Source organism: Spermophilus citellus (assembly GCF_964194105.1).
Source record: "Spermophilus citellus genome assembly, chromosome: 3".
NCBI classification, from domain to species: domain Eukaryota; kingdom Metazoa; phylum Chordata; class Mammalia; order Rodentia; family Sciuridae; genus Spermophilus; species Spermophilus citellus.
Genome location: NC_138184.1, coordinates 2,253,797 through 2,268,772, shown reverse-complemented (window position 1 = coordinate 2,268,772; position 14,976 = coordinate 2,253,797). Strand labels below are relative to the sequence as shown.

Sequence of the window (14,976 nt, the reverse complement as noted above, 5' to 3'; positions counted from 1 at the left end):
GCTTAAGAAGACCCAGAGACTTGGGCAGTGGGATGCGACCGGGCTCAGCCCTCCAGAGGCCTTCAGTGTGGGCTGGCGCCGGAGGCAGGAAGAGCGGTGGGCGGGGAAGGGGCTTCCGGACACTGAGGGGAGGCCAGGCAGGAGCCCATCCTCCTGGGAGCCTAGGGGGCGGGTGGAGCAGGGTCAGGGCCCGGATGGCCATCCTGACACGCCAGACCCTATGGGGCCAAGCTCTGGGCAAGCTCAGGCCAAGGAGGCCCGGCATCCCCCGCCCAGCCCCTCCCTGTGCACGGCCTCAAAGGGTGACCCAGGCTGTGGGCCCCTCACCACAGGGCAGGCACCCTGGGCAGGGAGGACCCCTGCAAGGCCGCCTCTCTGCCAGGACCTCTCCAGGGCTTGTCCGGACCCCGCCCTCTCCAGTGCCATGCCCAGCCTAGACAGACCTCCCCTGCCTCCACATCCTTGAGTGGGCTGGGGGCTGGTGACAAGCCGTTTGCCTGGGGAGCCTGCCCAGCCCGGCCTCAGCCTCCTGGCCTCCCTCCTGTCACCATAGCCACCTCTGGAAGGCCAGCCCCCACCCTGGGATCCCCTGCTGCTCCTCACAGGGGCCTTTCTCATCCAGGGTCTAGTTGGAGGGACAGGTCACCTTCCCCCACTGACCCTGCATCTTCCACATGCACCACCACAGGGACCTCAAAACGATAAATATTAGGCACCTACTGTGTATCAGACCCGGTCCCGCCTGGTTGGCCAGCGGGGCCCCTGCCCCAGGTCTGGGCCTCTGGGGAGCCGCTCGCCCCGCCCCCTCGGGGCTCAGACCTTGAAAAACAAAACGCGGGAGCCGCGGGGAAGGCCCCCCCAGACGGCCGGGGACCCGGGCCCAACTCCCGAGGGGCACCCCTGCCCCCTGGCTCCGCACCCCTTCCCCTGCAGCCTCAGGGATGTCCCTGGCGGCGTGGGGCCCCCCAGCGACCTTTGGCGGGCCTGAGGGGCGTGGCCAGCGAGGCCGAGGGCAGGGCTGGTGAGTGTCGAAGGACAGAGACTCAGAGACTGGGAGACAGGACGCGAGAGCTGGAGCACAGGCTGCCCAGCGTCCCGCACCCACCCCGCCCGGCTGCCCGCGACCTGCTCCTGGCCGGACCCACTGCAGGGCCTGCACCACGCGGGGGCCGCCCTGCACAGACTCGGGCTCCCCAGCTCCCAGGACCCCCCCGGGTGAGGTCTGCGCGGGCTGTGGGGTGGGCGTCTGCCGAGGCCGCAGGCCCCGGTATGTCTTGTGGGCGTGGCCACTGGCGAGGTGCCCGTGTCCCTGCTGGCACAGAGGGGGCCTGGCACCCTGCCCTGCTCCTGTCTTGGCCTGGGCAGGGCCAGCGGGCATCCTGAGGGCTGCCTGCTGGTGTGCCCAGCCTGGGGAGGGTGCCCCCCGGGCCGTGGGTGAGTGGCTTGCTGTTCATCTGTGTGCCTGCCTGTCCCTGTCCCCTTAGGCTCGGCTGCTTGTCTGAGTGCTCTGTGTGTGTCTTCCTGTGTGCAGGTCTGTCTGCTGAGCTGTGTGCCCAGCCGTCTACCGTCTCCACCGAGTGCCGGGGCCATTGGTGTGATCACTCTAGTGTTGGGCTCCAGTAGCACCCAGGTCCACACCCGACCCCTGGTGCTGTGGTGGGGAACCCCACTGGGTAGATGAGGAAACTGAGGCTCAGAGGGGGCCACCTGAGGGGGGACCGAGTGAGGCTCCCCACCGAGGGTAACTGCTCTGGAAGCCCTGCCACACCCTCCATCCACATGGGGGGCCTACTGGTGTCACAAACAGGAAAGACTCCCGGAAGCTGTGCCCTGTGGCGAGGGGAGGCGGGCAGCACCTGCGCGTTCCTGTGTCAGGCACCCGTCAGTGCTGACTCCCTGGGAGGGGCAAGGGTATGCAGGGTGCACGCTGTGGGCATTTGGATCAGAGTCCAGTGCAGGGGCCAGGGCTGGCCAGGTCTGCAGGTCCAGCTGAAGGCACTGGCCTGGGTCATGGTCAGAGGCTTCAGGAGTCCTGAGAGGTCAAGGTCACTGCACTCCTGCCGGCCGCCCCCAGGGCAGGCAGGGCAGAGGCAGGTGGCAGATGCCCCGGGGCAGAGCAGCCAGATGCCTACAGGAATGAGCTGCCCACCCCCATTTCACAGAGGGGAAGGCGGAGGCCAGGCTGGGCTGTGCCCCAGCTTGGAGGGGCCCGGAGGGGACAGAGGCCAGCGTCTCTCTGGAGCAGCAGGGCTGGTCAGGATGTGGGGCCAGGGCGGGGGCTGGGTGTGGAGAGGCAGAGGGCCAGGCTGAGGCCACGGCTGCGAGGTGACGCTGGCGGGAGGGGGCCCAGCAGAGGAGGGGCCTGGGGCTGGGAACCAGAAGGCACATTCCACCCAGAGCAGAGGCGGCGCCGGCCGACCCGGACGGACGCCTGCAGCAGGGCTCTGGATCTGTCCCCAGGAGGAGCAGGAGCTGAGAGAGTCCAGGAACCCGGGACCGGACACGCGCCCATCCGAGTTCCAGAAGCTCAGCCCTCAGATTCAGGAACCCCGAGGCCTCTGGACTCCAGAACCGGGGCCCAGGAGAACTCCAGAACCCGGGTCCGCAGCTCCCGGCCCGGCTGCAGGTTCAGGAACTCTGGCTGCAGGCGCTCAGGCCCCGCCCCTCCGCAGGTAGAGGGAGGAGCTTCTCCCAGGGCCACACAGCTCAATGGGTCCGCCACAGATGGGGTCCCCTGCTGCCCATCCTGGCTGACGCAGGAGGCCACGGCAGGTCCGCCTCCTGGCCTGCCAGCCATTTTACCTGAACCCAGGACAGGGAGGGCGGAGGGGGCCTCCCTGATGGTTCTCACCCTCCCCCAGGCCAAGGGCTTGGGGTCAGGCCCGGCTCCAGCCATCAGCAGTGTGAGGTGCCTGGGTGTGTGTCCAGGGTGAGCGGGGCTCCTGCAGCCCCAGAGTGGGGGGCAGGAGGCACAGGACCTGCGGCCACTCCAGGCAGAGGCTGGGCTGGGCCGTGGCCAAAGGCAACGTTCAGAAAAGCACATGGCGGCTGGGGGTCCCAGGGACCCCCAGCCCCAGGCCCCATCTGAGCAGCAGCGCACTCCTGCCCGCCACAGCACAGGGCCTCCCTCGTGGTGGTCTCAGGGAGTGTCCTGTGGCTCTGGGCCTCAGTTCCCCAGCTGGGGGGCCACCCACCCCGGTGGCAGAGGCCCTGGCTCTTGGCAGGAGGGACGCCCATGGTGGCCATCAGGAGCTGGGTGATTCATAAGGATCCGCAGGGAGGAACCGAGCCAGAGGAACATGCCGGGTCCAGGATGAGCTGGGGCGAGGCCAGTGGCCGCCCGCTCAGCCTCCAGCAGTGAGCCCCAGATGGCCACCACCTCCCAGGCTGCAGGAGTGTGCGCCTGTGCCCTGAAGCCCCCGGCCCCTCGGCCCCCTTTACAGGAAGGGAAATGGAGGCTCCAAGCAGGGATGTGGAGTCCAGGCAGGGAGAGGGCATGAGAACTGGCCTGGGCAGCTTGAGGCGACTGCTGCCCACAGGCCCTGCCGCTGGTCAGCAGCCCCGGTCAGTCTCAGATCAGCTCCAGCAAAGTGGCCACCTCTGCGGGATCCCCAGAGCCGCCTGTGCCCCTCACTGCTCCGCCCAGGGCAGGTCCAGCCCTGGCCCCTGAGGATGGAGAGCAACTCAGGGCCGTTCTGGACTCTCTTGTCCTCTGTGGTGTCCTCAGGAACCAGCAGCCGAGTTTTCCTTCTTTCTTTTTCTTTTTTTTCTTTTCTTTCTTTTTGGTACCAGGGTTTGAACCCAGGGGCACTTAACCACCGAGCCGCGTCCCCAGCCCTCTGGTTTTATTTTGAGACAGGGCCTCACTGAGTTGCTGAGGCTGGCTGCACACTCCTGGTCCTCGGGCCTCAGCCTCCGAGCCCTGGCCTGCAGGGCGCTGGCTGTTGATGGAGCTGCTTTGCGCTCGTTCACATCTGGCCTTGGTTTCACTGTGTGGCCGACCTGCAGCCCACGTGGTGTCTGAGCAGCTGGGTGTTGGGTTCTCCCTGGGCCCCACCCTGGTGCCCACTGCCCTCATGATGGGTCCCTGCCCCCAAAGCTGGCTCTTTGTTCCCACATGGAACTGGAACTTTAGGGTTATTTCTTATTATAAAAGTGACGCACAGAAACGGAAAGCGGCCTCACACTACGCGTCCCAGGAGAGTGTGGCCAGGCAGCGACACGCCCCTGTCCCAGCACACCCAGGGGAGGGACCCCACGGGCCTTCCCAGGATGGCCTAGCAGCCGGCTGGCACTCTAGCTGCGGCCGGAGGCCGGGTCTCCATCTCTGTGACTGAAGCATGCGCTGGGGTCAGCCACGTCCAGCTTGGGTGTGCGGGAGGCCGAGTCTGAGGCTCAGGAGGGGAGCCCCCACCCCCAGGCGCCATGGTGGGAACCGGGGCTGGAGTTCGACCCCGGCTCCCTGCCTTCCTCTAGGACGCAGAAAACGTCCCCTGGTGTCCCCTGAGGAGGGGCCCTGGCCTGTGCCCTCGAGCCCTTGAGACGGTGAGACTGGAGTGGGCATGGCGGGGGCCTCCCAGGGGCGGTCCAAGCGGAGGAGGACGCACCTGTGGGAAGGGAGGGCGGAGGGGCGCGTGCCCTGGGGTGTTGAAGGTTGTGCGGGAGTTCTCCACAGTCACGGGGAGGCCGCGCAGGACGAGTGCAGCCTCCCCCTCTCTGCCTCCCAGGTGTGCCGCCCCAGTGCCGGCCGCCGCCTGCAGCCTGCGCCTGATGGGGTGGTGACGCGGCTCCAGCGCCATGTGGTCCAACAGCAGTGTCCTGGGGCCCTGCTTCCGCCCCACAAACGCCACGCCCGAGGAGCGTCGCCTGGTGGCCTCTCCCTGGTTCGCGGCCTCCTTCTGCGCCGTGGGCCTGGCCTCCAACCTGCTGGCGCTGAGCGTGCTGGCCGGCGCGCGGCAGGGCAGCTGCTGCCCGCGGTCCCCCTTCCTCGCCCTGCTGGGCGGCCTGGTCCTCACCGACTTCCTGGGGCTTCTGGTCACCGGGGTCCTGGTGGTGTCCCGGCACGCCGCGCTCTTCGACTGGCGCACGGCGGACCCCGGCTGCAGCCTCTGCCACTTCATGGGCGTGGCCATGGTCTTCTTTGGCCTGTGTCCCTTGCTGCTGGGGGCCGCCATGGCCTCCGAGCGCTACCTGGGCATCACCCGGCCCTTCTCCCGCTCGGCGACCGCCTCGCAGCGCCGCGCCTGGGCCACCGTGGGGCTGGTGTGGGCGGCGGCGCTGGCGCTGGGGCTGCTGCCCCTGCTGGGCGTGGGCCACTACACCGTGCAGTACCCCGGCTCCTGGTGCTTCCTCACTCTGGGGCCGCAGCTCGGTGACGCAGCCTTTGGGCTGCTGTTCGCGCTGCTCGGCGGCCTGTCGGTCGGGCTGTCCTTCGTGCTCAACACCATCAGCGTGGCCACCCTGTGCCACGTCTACCACGGGCAGGAGGCCGCCCAGCAGCGCCCGCGCGACTGCGAGGTGGAGATGATGGTCCAGCTCCTGGGCATCATGCTGGTGGCCAGCGTCTGCTGGATGCCGCTGCTGGTGAGTGTGGGCAGGGCTCCGGGGAGGCTCCATGCGCCTGGTGACTGGGCAGGGGAGCATCCGGGCACTGAGAGCCTGGGGGGTTCCAGGCTGCCACTGGGGCCCCGGGGTGGACCTCCCAGGGGAGGGCATCAAAGCTAAGGTTCAGGAGGATGAGTGGGAGTTCACCTTCCAGATGAAACTGGGGAAGCATTCTGGGTGGAACCAGGCCAACCTCACTTCCTGATGCTACCTGGTGCCCGATGCCGGGCTGGACCTCAGCCGGGCCAGTTGGTCCCTGGGTCGGGGAGCTTGGCTGGTGGCAGGAATGCCCAGGCCGCTCTTCATGCCCCGGAGGTCTGAGGTCCTATCATTGAATGGCCGTCATCTGCCATTTGGGTGCTATTTTTTTCCCCGTATCCACGGGAGTCAGGACGAGAAGCCCAGGTCAGAGCCATGCTCGGTCCCCAGCCTTGCCCAGGGGCTTACTGCCTCAGTCTGGTGGTGCCCTCTGAGGGGGGAGGGGTTAACAGATGGCACCTTGGGCCACTGATCCTGGTGGACACTTACCAGGCACAGGAGGGCACGTGAGGCCCTGGAATCTGCCCAGCACCACACACACAAAAGGGACAAGATGTCCACCTTTCCGTGTGTCGGCAGACGCTCACTGAGCACTGACCGCGCACCAGCCGGTCCATGGGCAGACACCATGGAGGGCAAAACTGACTGCCCAGAGCCGCCCTGGTTTGCCCAGTAGACGAACTCCTAGGACTCCTAGGCATCCTTCAGAGCCCACCCCCCCAGGGCTGGGAACACGGCAGGGCCCGTTCTGGGCGTGGAGGGGCGTGCCTGTGACGCCTGGGGAGGCCCAGGCCAGAGGACTCCAACATCCAAGGGCTGGGGAGGTGGCTCAGGGTTAGAGCATCCCGGAGTCAAATCCCCAGTTTAAAAAAAAGGAAGGAGAGAAGGGAGGGAGGGAGGAAGAAGGGAGGCTGCAGGAGCCTGGAGGCTGAGGACGGGGAGGAGGAGGCTACTGCAGACCTTAGGGGTGAACTGTGTGGAGAGCTGGGGAGGGGCGAGCGCTCCAGGCCGAGGGTCCAGCCCAGCAAAGGCCCTGGGGAGGAGCTTGGCATGTTGGGAGCACAGTGAGGAGCCCATGTGGGCGCAGCAGAGAGATGGTGGGAGGCAACAGGAATGGGGCAGGGCAGGTGGTGCAGGGCCAGTGGCTGCAGGCAGGACGTGGGCTTGGGAGGTGGGAGGTGGGAGCCCTGGAGGGCTGTGCGCAGAGGAGGGGCCCCAGTCAGGTGCTCGCAGGCGCCCTCTGGCGGCTGAGGGGAGGACAGGCTGGAGGAGCCCAGCTTCAGGAACCCTTGCGTGGTTGGTGAGGGTGGGCCTGGGGTCTGCCTTCCGTCCCCTCTGTCCCCAGCGGCACCCAGCACACAGTAGATGCTTAGGAAACAATTTTAATGTAGCAGTACATTTTAATAAAATACGAATTATTTTAGCGTACTATACATTTTAATTATAATTAGTTGTAATTATATAATATAGACAATTATATTTACTTTGTTATCAAAACTAATAGTCACATTATTATACAAGGTTTGACGACATAATGCATAATTCCTCATGTTATGTAATTATATGCCTGCCTTGAGTTATTATCACTAGTAATTACATTCACAATGTAATCATTATGTCACTCTCAAAAATCATGTTGTACAGTAATTTATTAAAACATCTCTCCTACATTTTATGAGTATAAACTTCATATTTAATGAAATGTGTTGAAATAACCAAGTATAGCATGCAGAAATATAGCATGTGTAAAATAACTGTCTTTTGGCGGGCGAGGAGGCACACACACCTGTAATCTCAGCGACTCAGGAGGCTGAGGCAGGAGGATTGCAAGTTCGAAGTCAGCCTCTGCAACTTAGCAAGATCCTAAGCAGCTTCTTGAGACCGGGTCTCAAATAAAAATTGAAAAGGTTTGAGGGTGTGGCTCAGCGGTTGTTGCCCCTGGGTAACTTATATGAGATGTGAGTTAATACAGCAGTGCGTCCCAGTGTGGCTGGGGAGCTCAGGAGACCGCGGAGGGGGAGGTCGGCAGTGTGGTTTCGGTGCCTGCTCTCTCACAGGTGCTATTTCATGGACACAGCAGCAGCAGCTCAGAGAGGTCGGGCAGTTCTCCCCAGGTGACCCAGCAAGGTGCACTTCAGAGCCTGCTGCCCGCTAACTCCCTGGCCCTCGCAGGTCTTCATCGCCCAGACGGTGCTGCAGAACCCGCCTGCCATGAGCCCGGCCGGGCAGCTGTCCCGGGCCACGGAGCAGCAGCTGCTCATCTACCTGCGCGTGGCCACCTGGAACCAGATCCTGGACCCCTGGGTGTACATCCTGTTCCGCCGCGCAGTGCTGCGCCGCCTGCACCCGCGCCTCAGCGCCCGGCCCAGGTCCCTCTCCCTGCGGCCGCCACAGGCCCAGGGCGCCAGACTGCAGTAGGGCCAGGAAGGACCGGCCCCCCATAATCCCGTCCCCTGTCACCTGGCACCCGCCTGTCCCCATGGCCCAGGAGCTGAGGCTCTGAGTGGACCGCGGACCGGAGCCGCGGGAGCAGGGACCGCCCTCTCTGAGGTCCCCTTCTCCCCAGCCGCGGACCCTTCGGCGCCCCAGGAGGGGCCAGGAGCACGGCTGGGGGAGCTCAGAACGCGGGACTCCCCTTCCCCAAACCCCGCGGAGGTGCGGGAAGCCGCGGCTGAGGACCTGGACGCTGGGGAGCCGGGGGCTCCCTCCGAACCCCGCCTGAGGAGGCTCTGCCTGGGGTGTAGCGGGGTCCCCCCTTCATGCCGAAATATATCTCTGGGCCCCGCTGTGTGTTCCTTCGCTTCCGGCCTCCGCCGGCCTCGGCCAGGAAGGGCGCGGGGCTGTCGGGCCTCCCCGGTTACCGTCGGGAGAAGAGAGGGAGGGACGGTGGCAAGAGGGTGCAGAAGCTTCCTCCAGTCCCCGCAGCAGGCACTCGCAGGGCGCAGGGCGCAGGGCCCCCGCACAGCACTGGGACCCGGGCAGGTACTCGGAGGCCCAGGAAGAGCTCAATAAGTGCACGGCACACAGCAGGCGCTGGCGGGCATTCGCTGACCACCCATGCCCAGCCCCCTCTCCTTGGCCGCCCCACAGTGACACAGGGCTGCTGCAGGGTGCCAAGTGCCTTTATTGGAGAGCAGCCGCCTCCCCCTCCCGCCGGGTCCGCTTACACCTCCAGGCACCTGAAACCCAAGCCCCATTCTACCCCCTCCACACCTGCTGGGAAAGGAGGTCACCTGCCTCATCTGGGGGGCAGGCTGGGAGGGACAGGTGAGGAGGAGGCTGCAGGAGCCAGGAGGGGTGTCCTGCCCCATCGCGGGGGAGGGACCCTGACTCCCTGAGCATGGAGGAGGGGCACGGGGGCTGGGCACTCACAGGACCACCCTGGGGACAGGACTTGAAGTGGCAGATATGGTGGGTCGGGTGGACATCTGGGGCCCCAACTGGGGCTTGGGGGAAAGGGCTGGCTCCTGGGGGGTTTCATGTCCCAGATCCTGGGCTGAGGCAGAGGCCCAGGGGCTGGAGTTGGGCTTTGGGCAATGGGCCTGGGGATGGGGGCTGGGCTGGGTTGGCTGAACTCCAGGGTCAAGGCTGGGGGTCCGTGGGTGGAGCCTGCGGCTAGGGCTCAGCTGGGCCACCTCTTTAGGTGGCTCTAAAGCTGGGCTGGGCTTTTGAGCTGAACTGAATCCGGGACTGGCCTGGGTGGGACTGGCCTGGGTTCCGGGGCTGGGCAGTCTCAGAGCTGGGCGGAGCTCCAGAGCCTCGGGGAGTGCTGGAGCTGAAGGGGGTTCAGAGTTGGGCTGCACCCTTGCCCTTGCCGGAGTCCCTGTGCCAGACTGTGCTCAGAGCCAGTTAGCTTCCCTAAGTCCCCCTGAGGACCAGAGGTGGCCTGGGGTGTGGCCTTGAGCTGGGATCTAGTGCTTGGCAGGGGTTTGGAGCCCAGTAGAGTCCCAGAGGTTGGTGGAGCTCTTGGATGGTGCTGGGTCCTAGAGCCTGGCAGGCTCCCAGAACTGGACAGGGTCCTGGAGCCCAGCCCCAGGGCTGCACTGGACTCGGTCGCAGCAGGACTAGACTGGACTCCGGCACTTAGCTGGGTTCTAGAACTCAGCTGGGTCCCAGCTGCTGCCTGCATTTCAGAGCCGGCTGGGTTTTTAGAACCAGACTGTGCTCCAGAACTGAGCTGAGTTCTGGGGCTGGGTTGAGCTCTGGAGCTGGGCCAGGCTGTGTGGTCTGTCTGGGTCCCAGAGCTGGACCATGCTCTGCAGGGAGACTGGGGCTCAGCACATTGCCTCGTTCCTGAGCTGGGCTCAGGGGCAGGGGGCGAGCCGGTGCTGGTCTGGATTCTGGAGACAGGCCTCGTTGTAGCCGTAGGCTGGGTTATAGAGCTGAGCTCAGTCTCAGAGCTGGACTTGGACTCAGGACGGGGGCAGGTAGTTGGAAGCAAATGGGTTTTAGAGTAGAGTTGAGGTTTGGTTCTGGATTGAGCAACAGCATGGGACCAGCTTTCTGGGCTGGCCTGAGTTCTTGGATGGGGTTTTGTCTGAGAGCTGACCTTTAATCCTGAGCTGGCTTGAATTCTATGGCTGGGCTTATTCTGGAGTCTCACCTGGGGTCCAAAACTAAGTGGTGCTCCCAGGCTGGCCTGAGTGTCCAGGTAGGGCCGGGCCATGCAGGTGTCTTGAGTCATAGAGACAGGTGGAGTTTTATGGCCAGGCTTAGGATGAGAGCTGGACTGGGTTCCAGAACTGCGATTAATCTCCAAACTGAGCAGAATCTTAAAATCTGTCTGGGTTCCAGAACTTGGTCTGCTGTCAGGGCTTGGCTGAATTCTAGAGCTGGCCTCAATCGCAGAAATGGCCTGAATTCTAGAAGAGGACTTGGTCTTGGAAATGAGCTGAGTTCTAAAGACAGGCTTGGTCTCAGAGCTGGCCTGAGTTCTAGAACAGGGCTTTGTCTCAGAGGTGAGCTGGGTTCCAGAGTGGAGTTTGGTCTCGGTGCTGGTCTGAGCTCTAGAATAGGATTTTGTTTCAGAGCTGAGCTGGGTTCTGGAGCTAGACTTGGTCTCAGAACTGTCCTGATGTCTAGAGCCAGATTTGGTGTCAGAGCTGAGCTGGGTTGTAGAGTCAGGCTTGGTCTCGGAGCTGGCCTGAGTTCTAGAACGGGGCTTGATCTCAGAAATGAGCTGGGTTCTGAAGTCAGGCTTGGCCTCGGAGCTGAGTTCGGTTTCTGAGTCTGGTTGGTATCTAGAGGTGGGTTCTAGCTCAGAGCTGGCCTGTGTTCTAGAGCAAGATTTGGTTTCAGAGCTGAGCTGGGTTCCAGAGTGGAGTTTGGTCTCGGTGCTGGTCTGAGCTCTAGAATAGGATTTTGTTTCAGAGCTGAGCTGGGTTCTGGAGCTAGACTTGGTCTCAGAACTGTCCTGATGTCTAGAGCCAGATTTGGTGTCAGAGCTGAGCTGGGTTGTAGAGTCAGGCTTGGTCTCGGAGCTGGCCTGAGTTCTAGAACGGGGCTTGATCTCAGAGCTGAGCTGGATTAAAGAGTCAGGCTTGGTCTCAGAGCTGAGTTTGGTCTCCGAGCCTGGCTGGTATCTAGAGGTGGATTCTAGCTCAGAGCTGGCCTGCGTTCTAGAGCAAGACTTGGTCTCAGAGCTGAGCTGGGTTCTGGAGTCAGGCTTAGTCTCAGTGCTACTCTGAGTCCTAGAACAGGACTTGATCTCAGAGCTGAACTGAGTTCTGGAGCCAGGCTTGGTCTCAGAGCTGCATTTGGTCTCTGGGCCTGGCTGGTATCTAGAGGTGGGTTCTAGCTCAGAGCTGGCCTGGGTTCTGGAGCACAGTTTGGCCTCAGAGCTGGGCTGCGTTCTGATGAAGGGCCGGGTTGTGGAGCCAGGTTGGGACTCTGAAGTGGATTGGGTTCTGGAGCAGGGCTGGGCTTTGGGCACCGGCTGGGATGGCGGGGGCAGTGGGCTGGGCTGCGGGCTGGGGCTGCGCTCGGCCCCGGGGCAGACTAGCCACAGGCCTCCCTGGCCTCTGCGATGGCGGCCCACACCTCCACCACAAACTCGTCCGGGAAGGCAAACTCGCCCAAGACGGAGTCTAAACAGCGCGCAAACTCCCGGACGCTGCCCGTCTTCTTGGATGTCTCCACCATGGTGCACGCTGCGGGCCGTGCGGGAGGGACGTGGTGAGGCTGCTCCTGGCCTCGGCCTGCCCGGGGCCCTTGCCTCCTCCCGGGGACTGTCCTCCCTCCAGGGACCCTCAGCTTACCCGGGCCCCTTACCCAGCTCTGGGTCCCGAATGCCCATGTAACTCTCCAGCAGGTCGTCCACCTTCCGGGACGCCTCCTCCTCAAACTCGCTGGGCTGGGCACAGGGGAGGAGGCCGAGGGTGAGGAGTGCCACCCAGCCACCCGCCCCGGGGAGGAGCAGCTGGGACACCCAGCATCAGTGCTCTGGCGCCACCCGATGGCCCCGCCTCCTCCCAGGACCCGCCTCAGGGGAGGGGAACGGAGGCTCGGGGGAGCCTGGGCGCCCGGCCCTGGAGGAAGCCCCACTCACCGCCTCCTCCACTGTGGCAGCACCCCCAGAGCGGAGCCGCAGGGTCTCCCTCCCACTGGCCACTCGTGCTTCCATAGGACATTTGCTGCCCCTGCTCCTCTGGCCGATCATATCTGGAGGGAACAGAGTGGGGACAGGGGTGTTCTGGATGTGGAGAACCCCGGGAAGCCACCAGCTGAGCTTTCTAGAACCTTCTTGCCCTTCACCTTCAGAGACCATTCAGGTTCCACTCTTCCTAAGACACGAAGCCACAAGTCCAGAGGGAGCCACAAAGCAGCCAGGCGGAGACCGACATGTCCATCCTGCCCTGGACACTTCCCAAACCTGCCTCTTCAAAGGACTCCCTTCGGTGGCTGGAGGGTTGGGGTCCTCCCTGGAGAAGTGGCTCTCCCTTTTAGACAGATCTAAACCCCCCCGCTCCTGTCTCCTGGGCCTCCTCCACCATGTGCCAGGCACCGTTGGAGTCTGTCACCCTAGAATGGTACCACCCAAAGGGCCACCCACGTCGGGCCAAGGAGGGCAGCCCATGTTGATCCACAGGAGGAAGTGGCCGTGATGGTGCACATTCTGGAACAGAGGCCCCAGCAGGGTGGACCTGTCCCCAGGCACCCTGGGCCGTGTCTGACATCTGTGGCTGTCGTGAGCTCCTGGCCAGAGTGGATGGAAGCCAGCGATGCTGCTCAGCACCCTGCAGTGCCCAGGACACCCCTCCAGAGAAGGGTCCAGCCCCGGTGTCCACAGTGCCGAGGCCGAGAGCCACCGTCTGGAGCAAGCTTCCTGCCTCTCCCAGGGGCCAGTCTCAGATTCCCTGTTGAAAGCACCTTCCTAGAACACGCCAGGTGTCACGGGGCCACCTCACAAGCTCTCAGCCGGCCAAACAGTTGACCTGTCTGACCCCTCTGCCCGAGCTTTCCCCCGTCCTCCCCCACAACTGACCCCCTGGTGGTCTAGAAAGTCCCTGCCCGTTCTGGACACAGTGCCAGGAGCCTGCCATGCACAAGAGGCATCCAGAAATGTCCTCTGGGTGTGTGATGCTGGGGGTGGAGCCCAGGGCCCCACGTCCAGGCAGGCACTCTGCCCCTGAGCCCGGCCCTCCACACCGTCCACCCTGTCCCTCCTCCACTGTCCCAAGTGCCCGCTTCTGGTCGCTCCCCCCGCCAGCCCAGGTGGCTCTCACCGAAGGCTCTCTTGGGCTGCACCAGGCGCAGGGTGAAGGGTTGGGACTTGGGCAGCTCCCGGAGCATCTTGGCCACCTCGTAGTGGCGGCAGCCGACGATGGAGTGGTCATTGATGGCCTCGATGCTGTCGCCCACACACACTGCCTCGATGCGGTTGATGATGCTACCCTCCTTGATCCTCTGTGGGCACCCAGAGCTGCTCTCAGGCCACCCAGCCACCTCCCTGGGGTCCCCAGAGCCTACGTAGATCCAAAGAGGCAGTCACTCAAGTCAGATCCCCAAACACCCAGGAAGTGACCGTCCACCCTAGGCACCTTGATGAAGGCATAGCCAGCCCCATTGTCGGTGATGGTCAGTCCCAGGGCATCTTCTGTTTTGGTGACCTCTACCTCCTTGGTCTCGCCACGCACATGGGCAAAGATGAAGTCCTCCAGCCCTATCTGTCCACCCAGAAGCTTCTGCATGTCTACCTTGTGGCTGTTGAGGGTGCAGAATAAGATCTGTGGGAGAGGGGGGCCCGAGTTCGCCTCAGCCCTCGACTCTGCACCACCCTGGGGTGTGTGGGTGCAGAGCCCCAGGAGGAAACCGAGGTGCCAAGGCAGCCCTCGGGGTTGGCGGGGGTTGGGATCTCAGAACGGGGATGTGGGAGAAAAGGAAGCTGCCGACACACGGGGTCCCTCTCAGCCACCTCCCGAACCCCGACTTCCATGTTAAACCCCGGAGGAGGTTTTTTTCAGAAAAATGGAATTTCCTGGCGCCCCCTTCGGGCTGCACAGTGCAAGGACCTGTCTGGAAAGCACCAGCTCCCAGCCTCCAGAGCCACGGACCTGCGGACCCCAGGCACCCGCGCCCAGGCACTCGGGGAGCTCCTCCCAGAGGCAGGGATCCATCCTAGCTGGGTCCACGGAGCGGGCCCTGGAAGAGCAGGCGCTCCTGACCCAAGACCTGCTCATCTTTTGCGCAGGGCACCTCGGATCCAGAGGAGCATTCCTGAGATCTGGCGAACCGACCTCCGCAAGCGCCCGGCATGCGGGGGTCCTGGGACCCGAGGTTTCCTAGGAATCTGGGATCCGCGGGCTCCCGTCTAGGGCCCAGGCTCGGTCCCTATCCCCGCTCCGCCCAGCACCTCGGGCGCGGGAATCGGGGTGGGGGGCACTCACCTCGGTGGGCGCGATTCCGAAGGCCTCTGCGATCTTGGCGTAGAGCTCGCGGACGTTGGTGAAGCCCTCAATCTTGCCGGTGGGGCTGCCGTGCGCCAGCTGCGTGCGGAAGACGAGGCGCGGGCGCACGCGGGGCGCGGCTGGGGTCTCCGCCAGGGAGGCTGGGGGCACGGGGGCGCGCGGGGTCTCAGCCCCCGGGGCCTCGCGGGCAGCAGCGCTCTCCATGGCCGGAGGAGCTCCTCCACCCACCCAGGCTGCCGCCGCCGCCTCCGGATCCACCGCTTCCTGCAGCCTCCCCTCCCCCTGTCCAGGGCGCGATAGCCGAGTCGCCCTGGTAAGGCGATCCGGGAACCCGAGCCGCCCGGGAAGGCGATACCATGGGGTGGGGAGGGGGGCATGGGCCCCAGGTGTCCGGGCCCTGCCAAGGCCAGCTGCACCCTCCCTGGGG

General features: G+C 64.2%; 2 protein-coding genes across 6 annotated transcripts; one reads left to right on the top strand and one right to left on the bottom strand.

The window, feature by feature from the left end:
* The first annotated feature begins 1,136 nt into the window (after nt 1–1,136).
* Nucleotides 1,137–8,417, top strand: TBXA2R (thromboxane A2 receptor). 4 transcript variants are annotated; one of them, XM_081284591.1, is made up of 4 exons: nt 1,137–1,267; nt 4,477–4,545; nt 4,728–5,583; nt 7,816–8,417. In XM_081284591.1, exons 3-4 carry the CDS (start codon nt 4,798–4,800, stop codon nt 8,059–8,061), a joined length of 1,032 nt encoding a protein of 343 aa, XP_081140717.1. In that variant the 5' UTR covers nt 1,137–1,267; nt 4,477–4,545; nt 4,728–4,797; the 3' UTR covers nt 8,062–8,417. The 4 variants fall into 4 exon arrangements, with proteins under 4 accessions (XP_081140717.1, XP_081140716.1, XP_081140715.1 ...); XM_081284590.1 differs by lacking the exon at nt 1,137–1,267 and adding an exon at nt 2,566–2,672; XM_081284589.1 differs by lacking the exon at nt 1,137–1,267 and adding an exon at nt 2,644–4,359.
* A 177-nt stretch (nt 8,418–8,594) lies between these two features.
* Nucleotides 8,595–14,802, bottom strand: GIPC3 (GIPC PDZ domain containing family member 3). 2 transcript variants are annotated; one of them, XM_081284586.1, is made up of 6 exons: nt 14,529–14,802; nt 13,683–13,868; nt 13,368–13,548; nt 12,191–12,303; nt 11,901–11,995; nt 8,595–11,792 (listed from the first exon to the last, which is right to left on the bottom strand). In XM_081284586.1, the coding sequence occupies exons 1-6, from the start codon at nt 14,751–14,753 to the stop codon at nt 9,377–9,379; spliced, it is 3,216 nt and encodes a 1,071-aa protein (XP_081140712.1). In that variant the 5' UTR covers nt 14,754–14,802; the 3' UTR covers nt 8,595–9,376. The 2 variants fall into 2 exon arrangements, with proteins under 2 accessions (XP_081140712.1, XP_081140713.1); XM_081284587.1 differs by having other exon boundaries at nt 11,499–11,792; nt 11,914–11,995.
* Nucleotides 14,803–14,976: the final 174 nt, after the last annotated feature.